Consider the following 19,888-nt stretch of genomic DNA (forward strand, 5'->3'; position numbering starts at 1 on the left):
TGAATTCCAGACACTGTATTATTTCAGGGTTACCAAGGGAGTTACTTGGGATATGAGTAAAAAACAAAACAAAAGAAGATTCATTTTAACATGCAAGAACTATGGTTCAGGGTCACACTTTTGTAAGTGTGCAATATCATAACATCATGGTGAAACAACTTGGTAATTTTGTTTGATCAACGAAGAAGTGCAGCATATCAAATTAAAAGTTTTTGAACTAGTACGTTAGTGTGACATAAAACTAATATTAGGATGAAGATCCCATGTTATTTGGGGGAATTTGCAATCCCTGATTGTTTGGAATAGGTAGGTGTTGAGGTGCTCATCAAATGTGGTCATTGAACACAGTGGCTTACGTACTGAAAGATCACATTTGCATCCTATTTAAAACATGGGGAGGAAACTGATCAAATCGGTGGTATAAGAGTGTAGAAAGAACTGGGGTTTTAATGCAACTATTCTAACCATTGGAACTTGAAAATTTACCATCATTGAAATGTGATTTAATGTCACCTGGACCTTCTTCAATGCTGAGGACAGGTATATTACTAGATATGCAGCAAGATGAAGCAGCGTCGCCACTACGAGCATGTGGTAGAGGGCTGCAAAAATGTGAGCAATATCTAATCACTTTGTTGCTTTTTCCCACGTTATTGAGCCAATGTCTTCCAATATGTCATAGGGCCTGATTCCTAATGCGGCGGTAAGGGGTTAACGGAGCTGCTAAAGGACCAGATAGCTAATAACGGGCCGGTTTTTAACGGGCCCGTTATTAGCTCCCTCCCTCCATTGCTCCGGCCCTTGCTGACTTTTGCAACCACTCCTTTGCCTCAGGATCCTTCCCCTCCCCTCTTAAGCACTCCCTTGTGCATCCTCTCCTCAAGAAACCCACAGCGGATCCCTCTTGTCCAGCCAACTATCGCCCAATTTCCATTACCCCCTTCTTGGGCAAACTCAAAAGCTGGCCATCTCTCAGCTAAACCTTCATTCTGATTCTGTTGGCTGTCTCCATGACCATCAGTCTGGCTTCAGATCTGGCAGAAACACGGAAACTGCTCTCCTGAACATCCGTGAAGATCTACTTTCCAACCTTGACTCTAGCATTCCCTCTGTTCTCATCCTACTTGATCTCTCCTCTGCCTTCGACGTGGTCAACCATACCATCTGCTCAACCGTCTGCAGGATAACGTGGGCATCACCGATCAGGCTCTGGTCTGGCTGACCTCTTTCCTCTCTGATCGACCCTCCCAGGTCTAACTTGGGTCCTTCCTATCATCTATCTTCCTCTCCACCTGTGGTGTTCCCCAGGGGTCTAACTCTCGCCCTGGCTTTTCAACCAATACCTGGCAACTCTCACCCGCTGTATTGCCATTTTCTGCTCAAACTTCCAGTGCTACGCATATGACACTCAACTCATTTTCAGGCTGCCCTCGCCCACCTCCTCCACCTCTCTCATCACTGATTGCCTAACTGCCATTCAAGATTGGTGTGCCGCCAACGATCTTTGTCTTAATGCCAGCAAGACGGAGATCCTCCTCATTGGCACACCATCACCTTCCTTTCCCCTCACTCTCTGGACGGCCTCCCTTGGCCCTCCTCCTATCCCCATCTGCGAGGCCAAGAAGCTTGGTGTCACCTTTGATTCCACACACTGCCTCTCCGCCCACATCGCTGATGTATCAAAAAAGTCAAACTTCCTACTGCACCTCCTCAGAGGTATTCTTCCTCTCCTCTCATTCCCACAGAAGCTCACTGTCTCCCAAGCTCTGGTTCTCTCGAAATTGGACTATTGCAACAGCCTCTTTCTTAATCTACCTGCCTCTACTCTCCGCCCTTTACAACTTATCCAGAACAGGACTGCGAGACTTGTCCTTGGCCTCAAGCCCTGAGATTGTATCTCTCCAGCTCTGAAATCTCTCCATTGGCTCCCAGTGGATGCAAGGATTACATTCAAAACCCTCTGCATTGTCCACAAGGCTTTCTGGGGCCTGGGTCCAACATACCTTCAGCTATCCCTCTGCAAATACCTCCCTTCTCGAGCACTCTGCTTCTCTACCTCTAACTCCCTCAGGGTCAGTCGTTTCTCAAAGAAATGAGCTGGGAGTAGATCTCTGTCTTTGGCTGGGGCCTCCCTCTGGAACAGCCTCCCTGGAACCCTAAAACTTGAGGAGAACCATCTCCGGTTCCAGAAGCACCTCAAAACCTTCCTCTTTGATCCTGCCTTCTCCTCTCCTCTCCCCTGTTGATTCTACTCTCCCTCGGCACCATGCACCTAGCCCCACTCTGTCCTCTGGGCCCAGGTACCTGCTCATCTTGCCACCCTCACGCACTGCCTCCTGGCCACTCCTTGCACTGGGGCTGTATGTGTACCCATACAGCCCTCCCCTTTTCTTCTTGCACTTTCAGACCTACCCAGCCTGCTGCCATAGACCCAGCACTTGCCAATTGCTGGCTGCACTCTGATTGTTTGTTGCCTTTTTATTTATTATTTTATTATTTTTGTTTTTTCCTTCTTGCTCGCACTCTCCTTTTGTTCCCCCTTCCATGCACTTCTCCCCCTTGCCCCCATACCCTGCACTTACGTGTTCTCAATGTCACTGAGCCTAGTAAGATCGTTGTTTTTGTTCTCCCCTGTTCCCCTTCCCTTGCGCGATAGAAATAAAATAAAATATCAATATCATTGAGCCCTATGGGGGCTCGAATGGGAATGGGGATGGGTTCCCTGAATGGGGAAATACCGGGTCCTCCAAGGTTGGAATGACCCGGTAAATCCCCATTCAGGGAACCCGGACCCGGTATGCGGTAAGGGGGTAGCCATGGTGCTAATAGCACCATGGCAACCTCCAACCTCGGAATGAGGCCCATAGATTGTCATGCAGAATTCACCATTTAGCTATGTCCAGCACCTAATGGCAGTGTGTGGCCACATAGCGACATGACACTAACTTAAAAGCAAAGTGAATATTGCCACTAGACACTATTTCTGGTTCCCCAATTAACAGTAAGTGGGGGGAAGCAATTCCATTGATTCTATCTGACTCCTCCTGCTAATTTCTGCAGATTCCTTCGAGTGCCCCTTATCGCAGCGTCCTGTGATGGCAGGTTGGCTAACATGATGCAATGGAAACCCAGCAATAATGGACACCATATATAGAGTGAATCACCACTGGCGATCTAGTATAACGTAGTTTGGCCAAATACCCGACATTTAGAAATGCACGTGTACAATGATCAAAGCCCAGGGTGCATCTAAAAGACAACAATTCAATCTGTCAGTATGACATTAAGTCCAGAATGCCATGGTACGACGTTCATTCATCACCCGATTATTTTAGATTTGTTTTTTTGCTGACTAATGTTGGCTGAAAAAACGATTCGAAAAATAAGGGGGTTAGGGCAATAATGGCATATAAGTGGTAGGGGAGTGGGGAATAGGGAAAACATAATAGAGGAGTGGGGCTTTGGGGGAGGCACCTCTGTACAAAAAATAATGTCGATTCGTTTTTGCGAGCAACGGTTTTCAGCAAAAAACGGATCGTAATAAAAACTGGGGATGAATGAACATAGATGCGAATGACATTAATCCTTTCTGCATAATTTCTGCATAGTTTCTGCATAAACTGGAGCCGTGTCACCAGGCATGCAACCTGTAACAGCATGCTATTTTTAACAAATAATATTCAACAAGCACAGTGCTAAAATGTGTAGGTTATTTATACAGCTATAGGAACACAATAAAACACAATAATATCAAGTAACGCTTAACTGAAGGTTTTTGTATAAATTATCAATCGCAAATATTCAGTAATTCAATTGCACTGTCACATTTCAAGTGTTTCACCAGTAAGATCAGAAGTGAGCACCTGGTTGTTTACCTTCGCGTAACTACAGATAATGGCCCCGGATTTGACTAGGCCAGGATACAGACCTAGACAAAGTCATTTTGTGGCAGCACCGAGACAAAGTCATTTTGTGGCAGCTTCATCCATGAATATATTTAATGAAGCTGTTGCTCTTCCCCCTCATGCAGATCCATGGAGTGGCAACCAGCTTGCCAGCCCAGCTCGGACCCATAGGAGCTGTGCACATGATGAATAGCACCACTGCCATAGACACAGCCTTTGACGTCCAGGTGCAGTATGATGGGGCAAGCTCCTTAATGATCCGCGTTGGACCCCAGTATCAGAATCAACTGCGTGGCTTGTGCGGAAACTACAACGGCAATCTCAGAGATGACAAAGTGACGCCTAGCGGTGACACAGCACAGAACGATGCAGACTTCGGGAACTCTTGGAGGGCAAATATCAGTTCCGATGGGTAGGTTCACCACGTTATGCAAACAAACAAAAAAGCAGAAGATCTTATGTGGCAATTTCATTAAGTGTGACTACCACGCACAACATGGAATATGACAATTTCCACTTGCAAGCAATTTCATTAGATATTCTGCAGTTTCTTCGCTGTAGGGTGTATTTCCATCACCCAACAGTGTAGTTTTCATGAGTGGCTTTTCTTGTTTAGGTGCCAAGAGGGCAGTGTTGTGGATGTCCCGTGTCCAGACCAAGCGGCCATGACGCAGCAGTGCAGCATCATCACCAATGCATTTGGGCCATTTGCAGAGTGCCACTGGTACGAGGATCCCAAGCCATATTACGACTCATGTGTCCATGATCTGTGCACGTACGGGTCGACCAAGGAGATGTTGTGCGACGCTGCCAGCTCGTATGAACGTATCTGTGACATCCATGGATTGACTTTCACTGACTGGAAATCCGATCTGCAATGCAGTAAGCATTCACCTTTTCTATTAAACTATTGCTCTCTTCACTTAACTGCTTTTTGCAGACAGAACCCCCCAATGAATTCTTCACGTGAAGCCTTGCTAGATTTCCTGTCTTCCAGGATTCGAAAAAGAGTGCATTAAATGTGATGCATTGAATTCGGGATAAGTGTGATAGTTCGAAAACTTGGAAAGACTGGCAGCAAATAAAATCATGTATGACTGGCAGCAAAAATGATGTGACATACTGGCAGCAAACTTGGTGCGAAACACGAGGATCTAATTATGTCATTCCTGAATGGAGGTCCCTTTAGTTGTGAAAGAATGGAAGTGTGTGACTTGTAAAGAGCTATGTTGGAGTCCCAACCTAAAGCATACTTTGTTAATAATAATGATGTTGTACAAAACAGTCGGCCAGTGCCACTGTGGAAGGCACACAGCCTGAAGGGATTTCTCAGAAATGGTATTGCACTGATTTCCTAAACATCCCTCATGACGCAGTAGCAGTCTAAACACATAGCCATGGTGCTGTTAGCACCATGGCTACCCCCTTACCACATACCGGGTCCAGGTTCTCGGAATGGGTACTTACCGGGTCATTCCAACCTTGGAGGACCCGGTAAGTCCCCATTCCGAGAACCATTCCCCATTCCCATTGAGCCCCTATAGGGCTCAGTGGGAATGGGGAAGTAGCTAATAACGGTACCGCAATTTGCGGTACCGTTATTAGCACTGAAGTCCCTTAGCGGGTCCCGTCCTTAACACCTGGTCAGACCCTGTGTTAAGGAAGGGACCCGCTAAGGGACCTCGGAATATGGAGGTAAGGGATTACCGGCACCGGCACCCTTACCGGTGCCAGTAATCCCTCCTTACCTCCTACCTCGTAATGAGGCCCATTGTTTTACCACAAGTTTGTTTTTTTATAAACAATAAAATGCTCACACTGCACCAGTCTTGCATCGTTTTCCAGTACTGTTACTGTTTCCTCATCAAACCTCAAACTGTCGTCATATGTGTTTGTATTTTCACAGCTGTGGAGACTACAACAACCACCACCGTCACCACCAAAGCAACATCTATTTCATCCGTAATATCAACCAGTCAAACGCCAGGCACAGGTAACAAATCACAAACATAGGGTGTTATTAAGTAGGTTGTGAAAGTGATGTGAAATCTTCCCCATTCGGATATGTACAGGAAAGGGTGAGTGGCGTCTGCTTTCATTGCCTTCTAAATAGGTATAGGGCATGACGAAGGCAAATGTCACCCCATCTTCATAAAAACACAGAAACCTAGAGACACACAGGGGGTCATTCGGAGTTTGGAGGGGGCTATAGTGCTGTTAGCACCATGGCTGCCTCCAAACTCGGGTCCGGGTCCATGGTGTCCCATTTCGAAAACCATTCCCCATTCCCATTTGAGCCCTAATGGGGTTCAATGGGAATGGGGAAGGAGCCCGTTATTAGCTCCATGGTCCCTTAACGGGCCCCGCTAATGCCGGTTGGTAAAGCCAGCCGGCCCTGGTGGGACACGCTAAGGGACCTCGTAATACGGCAGTAGGAGGTTAACTGCACCGGCATCCTTACCGGTGCCGTTAACCCCCTACCGCCAGGGTCGGAATGACCCCCATAGGTTGCCTTATGTTCCTGTTGTGTGGTTCAATCGTGACAGATTCTTAATTTCTCTCGCCTCTCTTTCTTCTTTTTGCACCTTTTCCTCATGTCAAATGTTGTATTTATGAAATCCCCTTGAACATTGCAGCACAAAAAAAGTAAATTATTAGTTTCAGATTACATCAACAGCCACCTGTTATGTACCTGATCAAGCTGTGTCTTAAAGCAGCTCCTTCATCAACCCGAACACCCACCTACTTCACGAGCTCTCCCTATGCAACACCTGCTACTTCACAACATAATCTATTTACCGGGGAACTGATGGAAACTTGCAGTCAACACTTTTTTCCAACGTACCCATGAAGAAAGTAAACTTTCCCCTGCATACCCCAACCCGAGTTACGCAAGACACACTCAAAAACCAAGGGATTCGGTGAAAAGGAATAGATGCAAATGGAACAAGCCCCAAGAAAATTGCAACTCTAACTGGGAGAGAAGAACACTACAAGAAACAAGATCAGAAAAGGTCCAGGGGAATCCTCCCCTTCTTAGAACCAAGTGGTGGCACCAAACCATGAAAAAAGTGCTTTCTTACCTGAGGACTTTTTCAAATGAGAATATGGAGACCAATCGACCACATCGGTTATCTGAATGCACTCCTAAGGGAAAAATCCCAACGTGTTAAATAATGTTGAGACACTTTCAATAATGATAAAACAATTGTATGGACATCATTCAGTAAAGTTCACCTTTGGTGCATCATCATTTATTAATTTAAACTCAAAATAATGCTTCTAATACCCAAACATCCACTTTTACAAAAAAGTAATCTCCCATTGACATAATTGCTTCTCAAATGTTAGACCATCCATCTCATGAGGAGTGCTACTTTTTGACAGAAACATAGATCTTCTTATGTCCCAACGTGTTTCGGATTGGCATTCAATCCTTTTATAGGGGCTAATGTTCAGCCTTCCTAAAGATATCAAATAATACCAACGTGTTTTTAAGTAACTCATTTTAAATAATATTATATACTTTAAAGTTATAACCAAATAGAACTGCGCAGTACTATCCTTAATGTGTGTCACATATTCACTGTAGGCACTGTAAGATAAATACATCCACCTTATTCATGATCTATAGTACAATGCAATGCAAGCTTCACAAATTAAAAGATGGAAAGGGGATGTGGGGGGACAGGGAATGGGAAAGGGAAAGGGCGACTCCAATCCCATGCTTTACTACAAAATGTAAAAGCGATATCCCAATTCGATCTGCATAGATCAATTACCCCTCTCAGCTGCTGTGTGGGAAGTCTGTATGGAAGCACAACCCCACGTTAGAGCATCCAGTCACCATTCACAACAAATCAACTACAAATGATTACCCAAGCTCTCTTCTTACTGTGTCAACATTTATTCACAACGAGAATATGAGACAGGACAAGAAGCCAGCTTGAAACACAAAAGCAGATGACCAACCCCAACAAGTTCAGTGAAAAGTTCGATGGGACCTGTCGCAAAGGCACGAGGACGCCTAAAGGAAAAAAGAACACAGCTCCTTGTGAGGATTGGAAAAGGTCCTCAGGGTATCCAGAATAGTGGCTGCAGAGCAGGTACAAGAATCCAAGAAAATAGGCTCCCCAAATTCATGGAACAGAAAGGGAGCCCAGGTAACCAAGGGAAAGCAAAATCCCAAAATCAGGACGTCGAGATTAGAGTTCACTGAGCGAAGGCAATCCAGAACAAACACTCCAAGTTCGCAAACCAGGAAGTCAATCCCAAGTACAAGGAATCCATGGAAAAGTAACAGGCTAATTACAAAAAAGCAGGAACCAGCAAAAACACGAAGCGACACTCACAAATGCAGAAAAACCCATTGAGAAGTAGCACGCCCTGTTTGGAATGCTTGCTTAAGGAGTCGGGCACCGCAGGAGCGTTACGTGCTAGAAAGGGATCACATTAAGCGTGTAGAGGCTGCTTTATGCTAGTGAAGTCAGGAGATGTAGTTCCAACGCGCACAGTGCTGCCCGAGTTGCCTGGGCAAGTGTCAGCATAGCCGAGCATGGTGTGTATGCTGACAGTGCACAGCACTTACAACCTGGTCGGACATGTTTAACCACGTACACACAAAGCCATGAAATATTTGGAGAAGCAGTATCTTAGATGTACGCCAATGGCATTCAAGTCACGTCTTGCCTTCTCACTGTGATGGGGAATAAAACAGTTGATTGTAGAGTGCATCAACAGTTTCCAATGTATATTCTAGAGTTACAGACTATTATGTATCAGTTATGATAGTCTATCTTTTTATCCGTTGTTGGACCAATCGCAACAATGCTCACACCTTACTAAATCCTGCAAGTGTGACCACTGAAGATGTCATATCAAAACACATTCCTGGGATGTGAGTTTTCTCGTTACACATTACCTTAAACTTAATGGGAGTCAACAAGGACGAGAATGTCTAATGGTAATGTCATGCCTATTCTCAGAATAGTAAATTATTGCCTTTTGTCTAGCAATCATACAACAGAAAGTATATATGCAGCTCCTTAGCTATACCAAGTTAACCTTCATTTTTTATCTTCTACAGATGGCATCTGCCGGGCAGCTGGAGATCTTCATTATACCAGCTTTGATGGTAGAAGGTTTGATTTCCAGGGCACATGCAAATATGTCATGTCTGAAATCCCTGGCACGACTGCTTCGACGCCTTTGTTCAGAGTTGAGGTGAAGAATGAAAACTGGAAAGGGCTGCCCGTGGCCGTGACCAGTGAAGTTATTGTCTCTGTGAATGATATTCAGATACATCTACAGATTGGCAGACGAAGCACTGTTCAGGTAAACATGAAACGCAGCTCACTCCTGTAGCTGTGTGCGAAGAGGTAAATGCTAACACAGAAGCAGCATTGTATCATGCCATGCATTGCTAAAACTATGAGATGAAATCCTAACATCTGACACTTTAGCTTGGCAAAAGTGATCAGGAGCATGAGGTTTCGCAAATGCAGATAGAACTTGCCTTACAATTAAAATGGTGCTCAATTACAATGTATGCATTTGAAGGAAATCTGTGGTGTTTGATATATCTTTAACCATAGGCTCTAAAAATCATGTTCCTCGTCCAATTTGCGGTATCAGCAAAAAAAAGCTGCTCATGTGTTGGTGCCACAGGCACCAGACCAGGCACATCTTTAGACTTTATGCGCTAAGATAGTCTCTTGTTAAGTGAGGGGAGGCTGAGAAGAAAGAGTTCTACAGATGATGGTACACGTTGTCTGGGTTTGATGATCATGATACATATTGACAGAGAGGTGCAAGGAAAACCATTTTTAACAACCCCAACTTTTTTGTTCTCTCATTCAAATGAATATGAAACACCCCCAGGTTCCTAAGTTCAAAGAAGGGTGGATAGTTGAGGGGCTTGGATCTTCTTCCTTAAATTCCATAAAACCACCATCACATGGTTAATGAACAAGTTTAACTGAAATCATTATTCTAAACCTGAATGTGTGGTCAAGAGCACCTGAAAATAAAGTTATGCCCTTGTAAAGTGTCTGTCTTTACAATACAGTCTTGCAAAGACAGAAACCGTTAAGAACTAATACCTCTTCAAGGAAAGGAAATCCTACGATCTTCTGACTGATGCAAGTAGAGGAGAGGGTTCCGTCCCATCATCAGCCTTCCTCCTATGGCTGTCTTCCAAACTACAGGGCAGCTTCATGGTCATGCACAGCCTCATTATTTCTGACTGGGACATTTCGACCGCACTCTGCTTCGAGTCTGTGCTCCTCACACCAGGAATGTGCACTCTGCCACGACCCACTCTCACCATCAACATCATACATTTCAAGCATGCCTAGGTGAAGCTACGCTCATTAAGGAAGACAGTTACCAACACACTAACCACCTCCACTCTAGTCAATGGGAAACTAGTTACCCTTTTCATTGGTTTGGACAGTCGCATGTTCTGTATCCTAGCAGATTTTTAGTGCTGGTGTGGTTAACTACAACCTTAGAATAATTCAATTTTCAGATGAATATTTGCATTTTTGACCCTCTACATGAAAACCTTTGTTAGTAATAGGCAGTGTCCACTACTTTGTTTGTAAATGACTTTCAAGCTGGCAGCCAAACAGAGAACAAAAATAATAGCTTGGTTGTGGGATTGTTGCTCGATGTAAGAAATATATACATTTCATTGTATGTATTCAACAGGTGAATGGTGTGACCGTGAATCTGCCTGTGGCACTCAACGATGGACGGCTCGTGGTCTACAGAAAGGGAGATTACACCACCCTGAAGACACACTTCGGCCTGATTGTGAACTATGACATGGTCTACAATGCCTTCATCACCCTCCCTGCTCATTACCAGGGCCAAACCCGTGGCCTGTGTGGCAATTACAATGGGGCACCTTCTGACGACTTCACTACTCGAAATGGCTCTGTTGTGCCAAATGCCTTCCTTTTCGGAGTCAGCTGGATGTCTTCGGATAGCACTGACTGCGATCATGGGTGCTCAGACAACTGCCCGGGCGTTAGTGATAATGAACTAAGCATGTCTAATCACTCCTGCAAGATCATACAAGAACCCAATGGACCATTCTCCAACTGCCATACTCACGTCGATCCAAGTTCTTATGTTTTGGACTGTATTTATAATGTTGGTGTCAATGAAGAAAACAGTGAAGTCCTATGCCTGTCGATTCAGGCATATGTAATTGTCTGCCAAGCAGCTGGGGTGGCTATTCAAACCTGGAGAAACAGCTCATTCTGTGGTAAGAGATTTTGCCTTTATTACTTCCATGGGTCGGGATGGAGTACACAGGAAGAATCGGTTTCCAGTGGACCATGTTTTGGCATAGCATGAAATAGCCACATTGCAAGCAATTGCTTGGTAACAGAAATGCTGACTTTAGCATTCTCCATGCAGATGCTATGTGAGGGCTTGCAGCGTTCTGTGTTAATTGTTATTGTGGGGCTTAAAAGGAGTGTGAGCCCAATATTTAGAGAACACTCTGCTAGAAGAGATGCCGCATGAACTAGCTGCGGTGTGCAAAGGGATCCTGTTCAATTGCAGGTTCTGCTTGTCACCATACGACTGTGGCAATTAGGGGGCAGAAGATGGCAGTGCATCTAAACATCATGACATTAAATATAAAATTCAAGTGTGCACCCATTGATAAGGGTGCTAAAATAGACCGCGGTACAGGGATTTTTAAAAAGTGAGGAAGGGAGAGTTGCCATGTAGATCTGCCATAATGTATACCTCTATATATGGGGTAGGGCATGTTGTGTGATTGGTAAAGTCAGTCGGCAATAGTCCGATTACTTACCCGTAATCTTCAATACTACGACTAGAGGTTTTCCTAGTCACAGTCCTTGACAACACGCCCTCTCGAGACCCATTATGGTTTTAAATCACCTGGTAATAAAACAAGAAATCTTGGTGAGTCAGAGGTGTTTTGTCTGTTTTCCCCCTGAGGCTTCATCTCATAGAATAAGGACTGTGAGGAGGAAGATGGACGAGGAGGTAATGATGGATGTCTGAGTAGTTTCTAATTGTGCATACACCTAGTGGGGGTGTAAGTGTAGATGCACTAAATGTTTCATGATGTGTATGGGTAAGCAAAAAATGACATTTCACCCACTGCTTACAACAGCACCACATTTGAATGTTTAGGGCCAAATAAGGTACCCACTTCTATCCCTCTGATTGTCTCAACCTTGGCACCCCCTTAAAGTGATTTCATGCAGAACCAGCCATGGGCATCTCAGGCAATTGAGGGTAATACATTGCACAGAAGCACCATATCAGGCTGAGAGCAAGAAGTGAAGGCGGCTCATGGGTTGGCCACTTGCATTGACAGTAGAATTCCTGGAGTAACAAAACCAGGGATTCCTTGAGAACAATGCTTGGAAAAGTAATAGTTAAACACCTCAACTCACCATATATTGATCTTGCGGACATGTTGCTAGTACAATTTACCAACACGAAACATACTGCACAGTTGTACGTTCGATCACTGTAACCCTGAGATATGCAGACTTGCTTTCAGTATTTAATATACAGTATTGTCATGTAAGTCGTCCTGTATAGCACCCTGCTTCCACTATTGTTGGCCTAGCAGCAAACAGCTCTTAATGCTGGATTCCTCCTCCTCTGAGATCTGTAATTGTAATAGCAGGTGTTGCTATACAATTTAATGGTACTCAATTTCTAGAGCTCAGACCAATGAAGCACTGATTCAACTCTGTGCAGGATTTGCATTTCTTAAGTGCTGGTTGGCCCCAAGGCAAGCACTTTGTGAACGGTCCAGGTGCACAACATTTCATGGGCTGAAGGACAGCAGACATGTGTAAATAGCATAGTGCAATCACAATAAACGAAGATGACTCATAATGTTCCAACTATGCAGAAGATATGGTACATTATTGCATAGAACGCATAGTGCCCTTGACCAACCAACTACAACCAATTCAAAATTGCATGGTTGTGGCATTTCAGTGGGCTGTGTTGCTTTTCATTTTTGTCTGTAGTAACAACTTAAATGACACGACGGCAGCAGTCATGCAATAATTGAACGGTGTAGCACAGAAGGAAACATGCCTTTACGGATATCAACAGATTTTCTGGCAGAGGAAGAAACTGGCTCTGTTCGATAATTCGTCAACTCCGCTGTAAACCTATACAAATACGGCAAGACATTTGTAGCTGAACAGTTAGTTAGAAGGTATGCCAGTAAAATAGCTCAGCAGATTAAGCTCACAACTCAGATCTCGTGCCAGCCTTCAGTTCAAATCCCTCCCAAGACAACTCTACCTTTCACCCTTCCAAAGATTATAACAGCATGTAGAAGCAGCAGGTATCCGGCTTAAAAGCGTCATTTGAATATGCATGGTTACTTTTACGTAAACTGGCTTTGCCTGGCGCACGCATATATTAAGAGCATAGATAGATCCTTCTCTGTTAAAAACCAATGCAACCAATGCGACCAATTTGATGTGTCGTTTCCAGGCAAAAATGTAGGTCAATCGGTCCAAATTCATGACAACTTTTGCCCCCTGTACATTTCAGTCCTAGCCAGGACTCAACATGTCAGTGGGTCCCTGCTTTCTTTGTTATCAAGTGCCCTTTGCAAACCAATGCTAGAAATAGAAACAAATATATTTCCCACGCGGGTCAACTCCCGATACTCCACTATAAGCCTAATATTCCCTGTACACCACTAGACACGCTTTACTCTGCTAAAAGTATAAGGGCCCGGTGCACAGAGCACTTTGCAATGGGATTGCACCATTATGAAACATTTCTGTAAATCAAGCCCTAAGACTCTCTGTACTCCACTATAAGTTTACGGCTCCCTGTACTCCACTATACGCCTGAAACTCCATATACTCCACTGTAAGATTATACAACCTGAATTCCGCCATACGCCTTAGATTCCCTATAGTCCACTATAAGCCTTAGGCCCTCATTACAACTCAGGCGTTAAGGGTTTAACGGCGCCGTCAGCGCCGTTAACTCTTAACGCCTGATTACAAGTGTCCCTTTGCGGGTTGGTGTTTAATGCCTGCTTTTAGCAGGCGTTAAAAATCCAACCCGCAAAGGGACTTTGGAGCTAATTACGGCACCGTAATTTACGGTGCCGTAGTTAGCGCATTCCCATTATGCCCTATGGGGGCAAAAATGGGAATGGGGAAGGGCAAATGGTGAATGGGGAATTACCGCCCCACTCACCTTGGAATGGGGCGGTAATTCCACCATCCACCATGGCGGAATCGTAACCTTAGCGGCATGGACCATGGTGCTAGCAGCACCATGGTCCTCCGCCAAGGTTGTAATGAGGGCCCAAGACTCCTTATACTCCACTATACACCTTATACTCGACATTGAAGGCTACTTTAAAAATAATGTAAATCCGTGAGTATTGTTTGCGCAATACCTGGTCTACAGCAAGGACTGAAGTTCTTTGTAGCCACCTTGGACTTGCTTCATGTTCGAAAAACTGAAACTCTACAGGGCCTAACATAACACTCCTTTTACTTTCACTTCTTTCATTAACCATATATACCTTGTGTTGCTCATAGCTATCCAGTGCCCAGAACACAGCCACTATGAGCTCTGCAGCGATGGGCGATGCCAGGGCTCCTGTGCTGCCGCCCTGGTGCAGCCTCAGTGTGGGACCGCCTGCTTAGAAGGGTGCTTCTGTGACCAGGGATACCTGAGAAGCGGGGACACGTGTGTAAAGACTGAGCAGTGTGGCTGCGTGCACGATGGACATTACTATAAAGTAAGCCAACATTTTATTCACTAATGTGAGATGGGTTACATGTTTTACACACTCATTTGTAACATGTTACTTAACCTTTACAATCTATTATTTGCAGTCAGGTCCCCATGCCCGATGTTTAATAAGTCTTTACTATTTTGTTACTTTTTTAACTATTTGCTGTTTTTAACATTTGTAACATGGTATTCCTTTTAATTAAATGTTGAAGTCCAATGCCACACAGTAAGTTAATTTGTTGCAAGATTTATCTTAGCAGTAAACCGATTCGAATTCTGGTGTGGTATGGGTCTCTTCTGACAGGAAGTGAATTAGATCTTCTCAGCAGGGACGTGAAACAATAACAGGTTTGGCACTTCACAATGAGATCGAAGATAAGAATTAGGGCTTTCAATAATGTGAATCGTGTCATTCCTTGCATACAATGATATAAAGTGATGGTGCAGCTCTGCTGGCAGCTTTAAATAGAATTAATAGCTGGTGCTGCAACAGCCACTTGGCAGTAAACTGATCAAGCATATTGATGATCACGTATGCAGGGCTAATTAGATATGTGTTGTATGGTGGGATGGACAGTGATGTTTTCCCCTCTCTGGAAGCGAGAAGTCGATTTCCGCGTCATGGGTTCCAGTGTTCCAGACATTCTATACGACTCACAGCCAGTAGGTGAAGTCACAATAGAATAAAGACTGAGACAAGTGACAGGGGCAGCTTTTGGTGCCAGAACAGCAGGCAGCTCTTGAGGGGCCACCAGACTTCCAAATCTTTCATGGCCAGTCACGGCACGTGAATCCTTTCGGTGGGGGGGGGGGGCTAAATATATCCCCAAATTGGCATGAGTGACTGATCGTATGGAAGGAACCCAAAACTGTAAAGTGGACTTTCAGTGTTGGGGTTCTTCCACAAGAATAATTTTAAATGTTTTGGAATGGTGCACTTTACAGGACCAATTTTAAAAAAATATAGGGGCAAAAACGACACCATTTACAATTGGTTCTCAAAGGTAATACATGAAAACATCCAATAAATGCCAGGTCATCAACAGCGCACAGGAGCAGTGTACACCCTTTCCCGGAGCTGAAGGTACAATCGATGGTCATTGTAAATCACTTGCATTAAGCTGCACTCACAATCTAGCGATGATGGTCATGAAATTGATTTACAGTGATCACTACTGGCATAGACAGATTGTGGTTGCAGCTTCATGAAATTGATTTACAGTCTGTAATCACTTGCCACAACCCATTTATGCTAGTAATGGTCACTTTTAATCACTTGCATGAGGGTTTGCTACAATCTCGTTGTTCAGGGTGTGGTGGAGTGGTTCTTCCAAGAACATTGTTTAAATCGTTTTTTGAAATGGTGCCTTTTAGAGCACAATACATCTGAGACAAAATCCATATAATTTATATTTTGCTCTCTATTTATATTTTGCCCATGACAAAACACAATAAATGGTATATGACCAACAGTACACAAGAATATTTTACAACAATGTCATGGAACTATGGCCATATTCTCACTGTAGTGGTTCTGAAAGTGATTTGGCATTGATTGTGGCAGTAGCTTCATGAAAGTGATTTACAAAATGTAAACGGCTGAAGCCACAATCTGCCAATTCCAGTAAGGTTCACTCTAAATCACTAAAATCACTACAATGAAACCGTGAACACAATCAATCTATGCCACACATGGTCTGTGTAATTCATTTACCTAAGTAGGTGGCCACCTATCTATGTGAGTAATGATCACTGTAAATCGATTGCATGAGGCTTTATAGCCAAACTATGGCAGTAATGGTCACTGTAAATGTATTTCTTGAAGCTGAGCCTGATCCTTATGTCAATTATTGCTGAGCTCACCACCACCTTATATGTATGTGCTCACCACCCACACCTTGAAAAATACCCATGTTGGGTTGAAACACGTGTCGACTTAAGGGTGTTAATAAATCACTGTAAACATGAAGTGACGAGATTTCCCATTTATTCTTGAGAGGGCAATCTAAATTACACAGTCAACAATAAGGTCTCTGAGTCAGCACCCGCGTGACTTGGTTCTTCAGCAAACCCACTCTAAACCTTGGCAAGACGCCATAGCACCATCTTTTATGAACCTCTCACCGGCATCAGGATCTACTGACTTATTCCAATGATCAGCACAGGGATCTGCACATTCTAGTGCTCTACCCAACTCATATCCTGATTAAGTTAGTACGGAGAAAAATATGGAAATTAATGATGTGCGCATTAGTTATTCTGCTATTTATCACTACAACAATGAGAACACCATTCTATAATTGTGGTTTTCTGTTCCCATGCTCATCCCCCACCATTCAATAAATGGTGAAACATATGACAAAAAGATTAATATTTCCTGGATAACCAATGTAACCGAACGTTGAATAACTGAGCATTTGTTACACACAAACACATCTTCAGCTTGTTTTGGGAAATTCTTAAAAACGTATTCTCTTGTCACTCTTTATTTTAGACTGGTGACCATGTCTGGCTTGGAAACTGCACTCAGAAATGTAGCTGCCACGCCTCTGGAAACTTCCAGTGTTTCAGTGCCAGTTGCAGTGGAGATCAGCAGTGTGCAGTTCGGGACGGAAGGCTGGCCTGTCAGGATCACCTGAGTATTTGCACCGTGACCGGGGATCCCCACTATTTCACCTTTGATGGAGCCACAGCCACATTCCAGGGTGCCTGTGCATACGAGGTCTCCCAGACCACTAATTCTACTTCAGATTTCTCCTTCCGTGTGATAGCAGAAAACAGGCACCGGCGCAAGCAACAGGTCACCTTCGTGTCTGGGGTTCAGGTCAGGATGACACTGAATGGCATCAGCACTCATATCACTGTGGGGCAGAGCAGAAGAGTTCAGGTGAGTTTGCAAACATTTTACATACTATCGGAATCCATGTTACCTAAGTATTAGTCCTCTTTTCAGTGTTGCTCACAATTCTGCTAGAGCTCCGTGGGACTCCCGATTTCACGCTTACACACCTAGGGCCTCATTACAACTCAGGCGGTAAGGGTTTTACGGCGGCGTAAACAGCGCCGACCCTTACCGCCTGAGTACGAAGTCCCTTAGCGCCATGGCGGATTTAACACCTGCTTTTAGCAGGTGTTAATATCCATGGTGCTAAGGGACCATGGAGTTAATTACGCCACGTAATTTACGGTGGCGTGATTAACGCCTTCCCCACTCCCATTATGCCCTATGGGGCAAAATGGGAATGGGGAAGGGAAAATAGGAAAATGGGGATTTACCGCCCCGCCAAGGTTGGAATGGGGCGGTAAGTCCGCCTACCACCATGGCGTAAACGTAGTTTACGCCATGGTGGTAAAGTCACGGCCCAGGCGGTAACTTACCGCCTGGGTCGTAATGAGGCCCCTAGTACCTTGCAACCACCGGGCTTCTGTGAGAGGTTAGGCTGTCTCCTTTTACTTTACAATGGCCTCAATTCAGAATTAAATGGAGTTTGAAATACCGTATACTTCTACTGCTGCAGCCGCACTCATAGTGTGGCCTTTGGTGGTAAGGAGCATAACACATTGTTTCCAAGTGGTAAAAGGCCCTAATTATGGTGTTTTAGATCAGGAGCAAGGGAGGATCCTGATCTCTCTGGTAGTCACCTTTCTGCAATGTATTGGTGTCTGACACCCTTCCAATTATCTGAGGTAAAGATGCTCTTTCTGAATAAACCTAGCTTGGATGTCACTTAGCTGCATGGCACCAAAACAATTGTCAGAATCACAGAGGTCCAGTGTGTTATTGATGAAAAATTGAAACCTCACTCATATATAAGAGTTCTGTTGCTTGCACATTTTCATCTATTCATCATTGGTCACTGTGCATAGGTGATATTCTGCAAAGTACTAAACATAAACCTAAAGACCTGTCTTTTAGCTCACATTTGATTGCAAATTGTTTTTATATTTGTTGACTTGATGTCATGGTTAAAACAGTGTTGACGGGCCCAGACAATTGGATTAAGCTAGTATTAATAGGAATGGCTGCCAGTCATGGACATATGATATTGCCTAGTCATATCAGGGAGCATGCAATCTTATCTACTTGTCTTTTCTACTTCAAAGGTCGATGGAGCCGTGATTCCTTTGCCTGCAAGTGTGGGATCACTAGCTAACATCACCTTTCAAGGAAGATCCGTTCTGATCAAGACAACAAAGAATTTGGAGGTTCAGTACGATGGGATCGGTACCCTTCTCATCAGAGCTGGCCCAGAGTACAAGAAAAAACTCACTGGCATTTGCGGAAACTTCAACGGGATCCCTGATGACGATAAAGTGCTTCCTGGTGGAAACAAGGCCAGAAACGACCAGGAGTTTGGAAACTCCTGGAAATCAGACATGAGCAGCGCAGGGTAAGAAGTGAAAACAGACCAGCAAGCATCTATCAGTTAACTATTGAGCAAATAATAACCGACTTTAAGAAAAAGTCTGTTGATTATCAGTTCTTGCAGACTCTAGTAACTCGCCATATTCATAGCAAGCTCGCTTTCTTTGTTGAAGTATCCAAGGGAATCCCACCTCAGGCAGCTGTGCTAAATGCCTTGATATTCTAACAAGGGCAAAGACACGTTTTGAATTATGCAACACTATTGCTTAAAAAATATGCAAATTAGTAATACAGATTCTTTAGCCATTATAAACATTACAGAACACCACTCACCACTGCTCAAGTTAGAGGCTCAGGGCAGAAAGTGAGGAGGAAGAGCAGTTTGCACATAGTAATGTCCTGCTAAATGTTCATTGTTGTTGTGGTAGCCGCAGGTAAAGATGCTTCAGTGCAACATGTGGATTGGCTGCTGGGTCATGACTATATCCCTTGGGACAGAAGTGTGGAAAGCATGGCTCTATCTCCAGTTAGACCTTGCTTTAAGCTCTTTGGATAAAGGCGCTTTATTAATAACACATCATTATCATTATCAGCCTTTGATTGGCTAATTCGTTCAGTGCATGCTCGAATCACGTGGTATGACCACGAGCGCAGGCAAGTCCTACTCTTTTCGGCTCAGAAGGCCAACTTATTAGCCAGAGTGAGAGTCTGAGGGGCAGGGAGAGCTAAGTGCACACAAGTGCCAGTAATACCTTTTACTGTGGGTTTTATGGTGTTAGTACCCAGACATTGGGTGCAGGTTTCATGTGTGGTCACCCGTTTTCTTGTTCAG

The 19,888-nt window shown here is 44.2% G+C and overlaps 2 protein-coding genes across 2 annotated transcripts in view; one reads left to right on the forward strand and one right to left on the reverse strand.

Moving 5' to 3' along the window:
- LOC138537998 (IgGFc-binding protein-like) overlaps positions 1–19,888 on the forward strand; it is a 109,487-nt gene that overhangs the window by 74,884 nt on the left and 14,715 nt on the right. Inside the window, exons 40-47 of the mRNA XM_069641500.1 lie at positions 4,031–4,317; positions 4,522–4,787; positions 5,812–5,898; positions 8,992–9,239; positions 10,617–11,178; positions 14,492–14,694; positions 17,185–17,577; positions 18,795–19,081. Of these exons, the coding sequence (XP_069497601.1) occupies positions 4,031–4,317; positions 4,522–4,787; positions 5,812–5,898; positions 8,992–9,239; positions 10,617–11,178; positions 14,492–14,694; positions 17,185–17,577; positions 18,795–19,081 (2,333 nt within the window). The remainder of the gene's footprint in view (positions 1–4,030; positions 4,318–4,521; positions 4,788–5,811; positions 5,899–8,991; positions 9,240–10,616; positions 11,179–14,491; positions 14,695–17,184; positions 17,578–18,794; positions 19,082–19,888) is intronic.
- LOC138452228 (uncharacterized) overlaps positions 1–19,888 on the reverse strand; it is a 404,096-nt gene that overhangs the window by 54,286 nt on the left and 329,922 nt on the right. The window contains exon 3 of the transcript XR_011260203.1: positions 6,989–7,052. The gene's annotated coding sequence lies outside the window, so the exon portion shown is untranslated. The remainder of the gene's footprint in view (positions 1–6,988; positions 7,053–19,888) is intronic.

Source organism: Ambystoma mexicanum, chromosome 1p (genome assembly GCF_040938575.1).
Source record: "Ambystoma mexicanum isolate Mex_15411 chromosome 1p, UKY_AmexF1_1, whole genome shotgun sequence".
NCBI lineage: Eukaryota > Metazoa > Chordata > Amphibia > Caudata > Ambystomatidae > Ambystoma > Ambystoma mexicanum.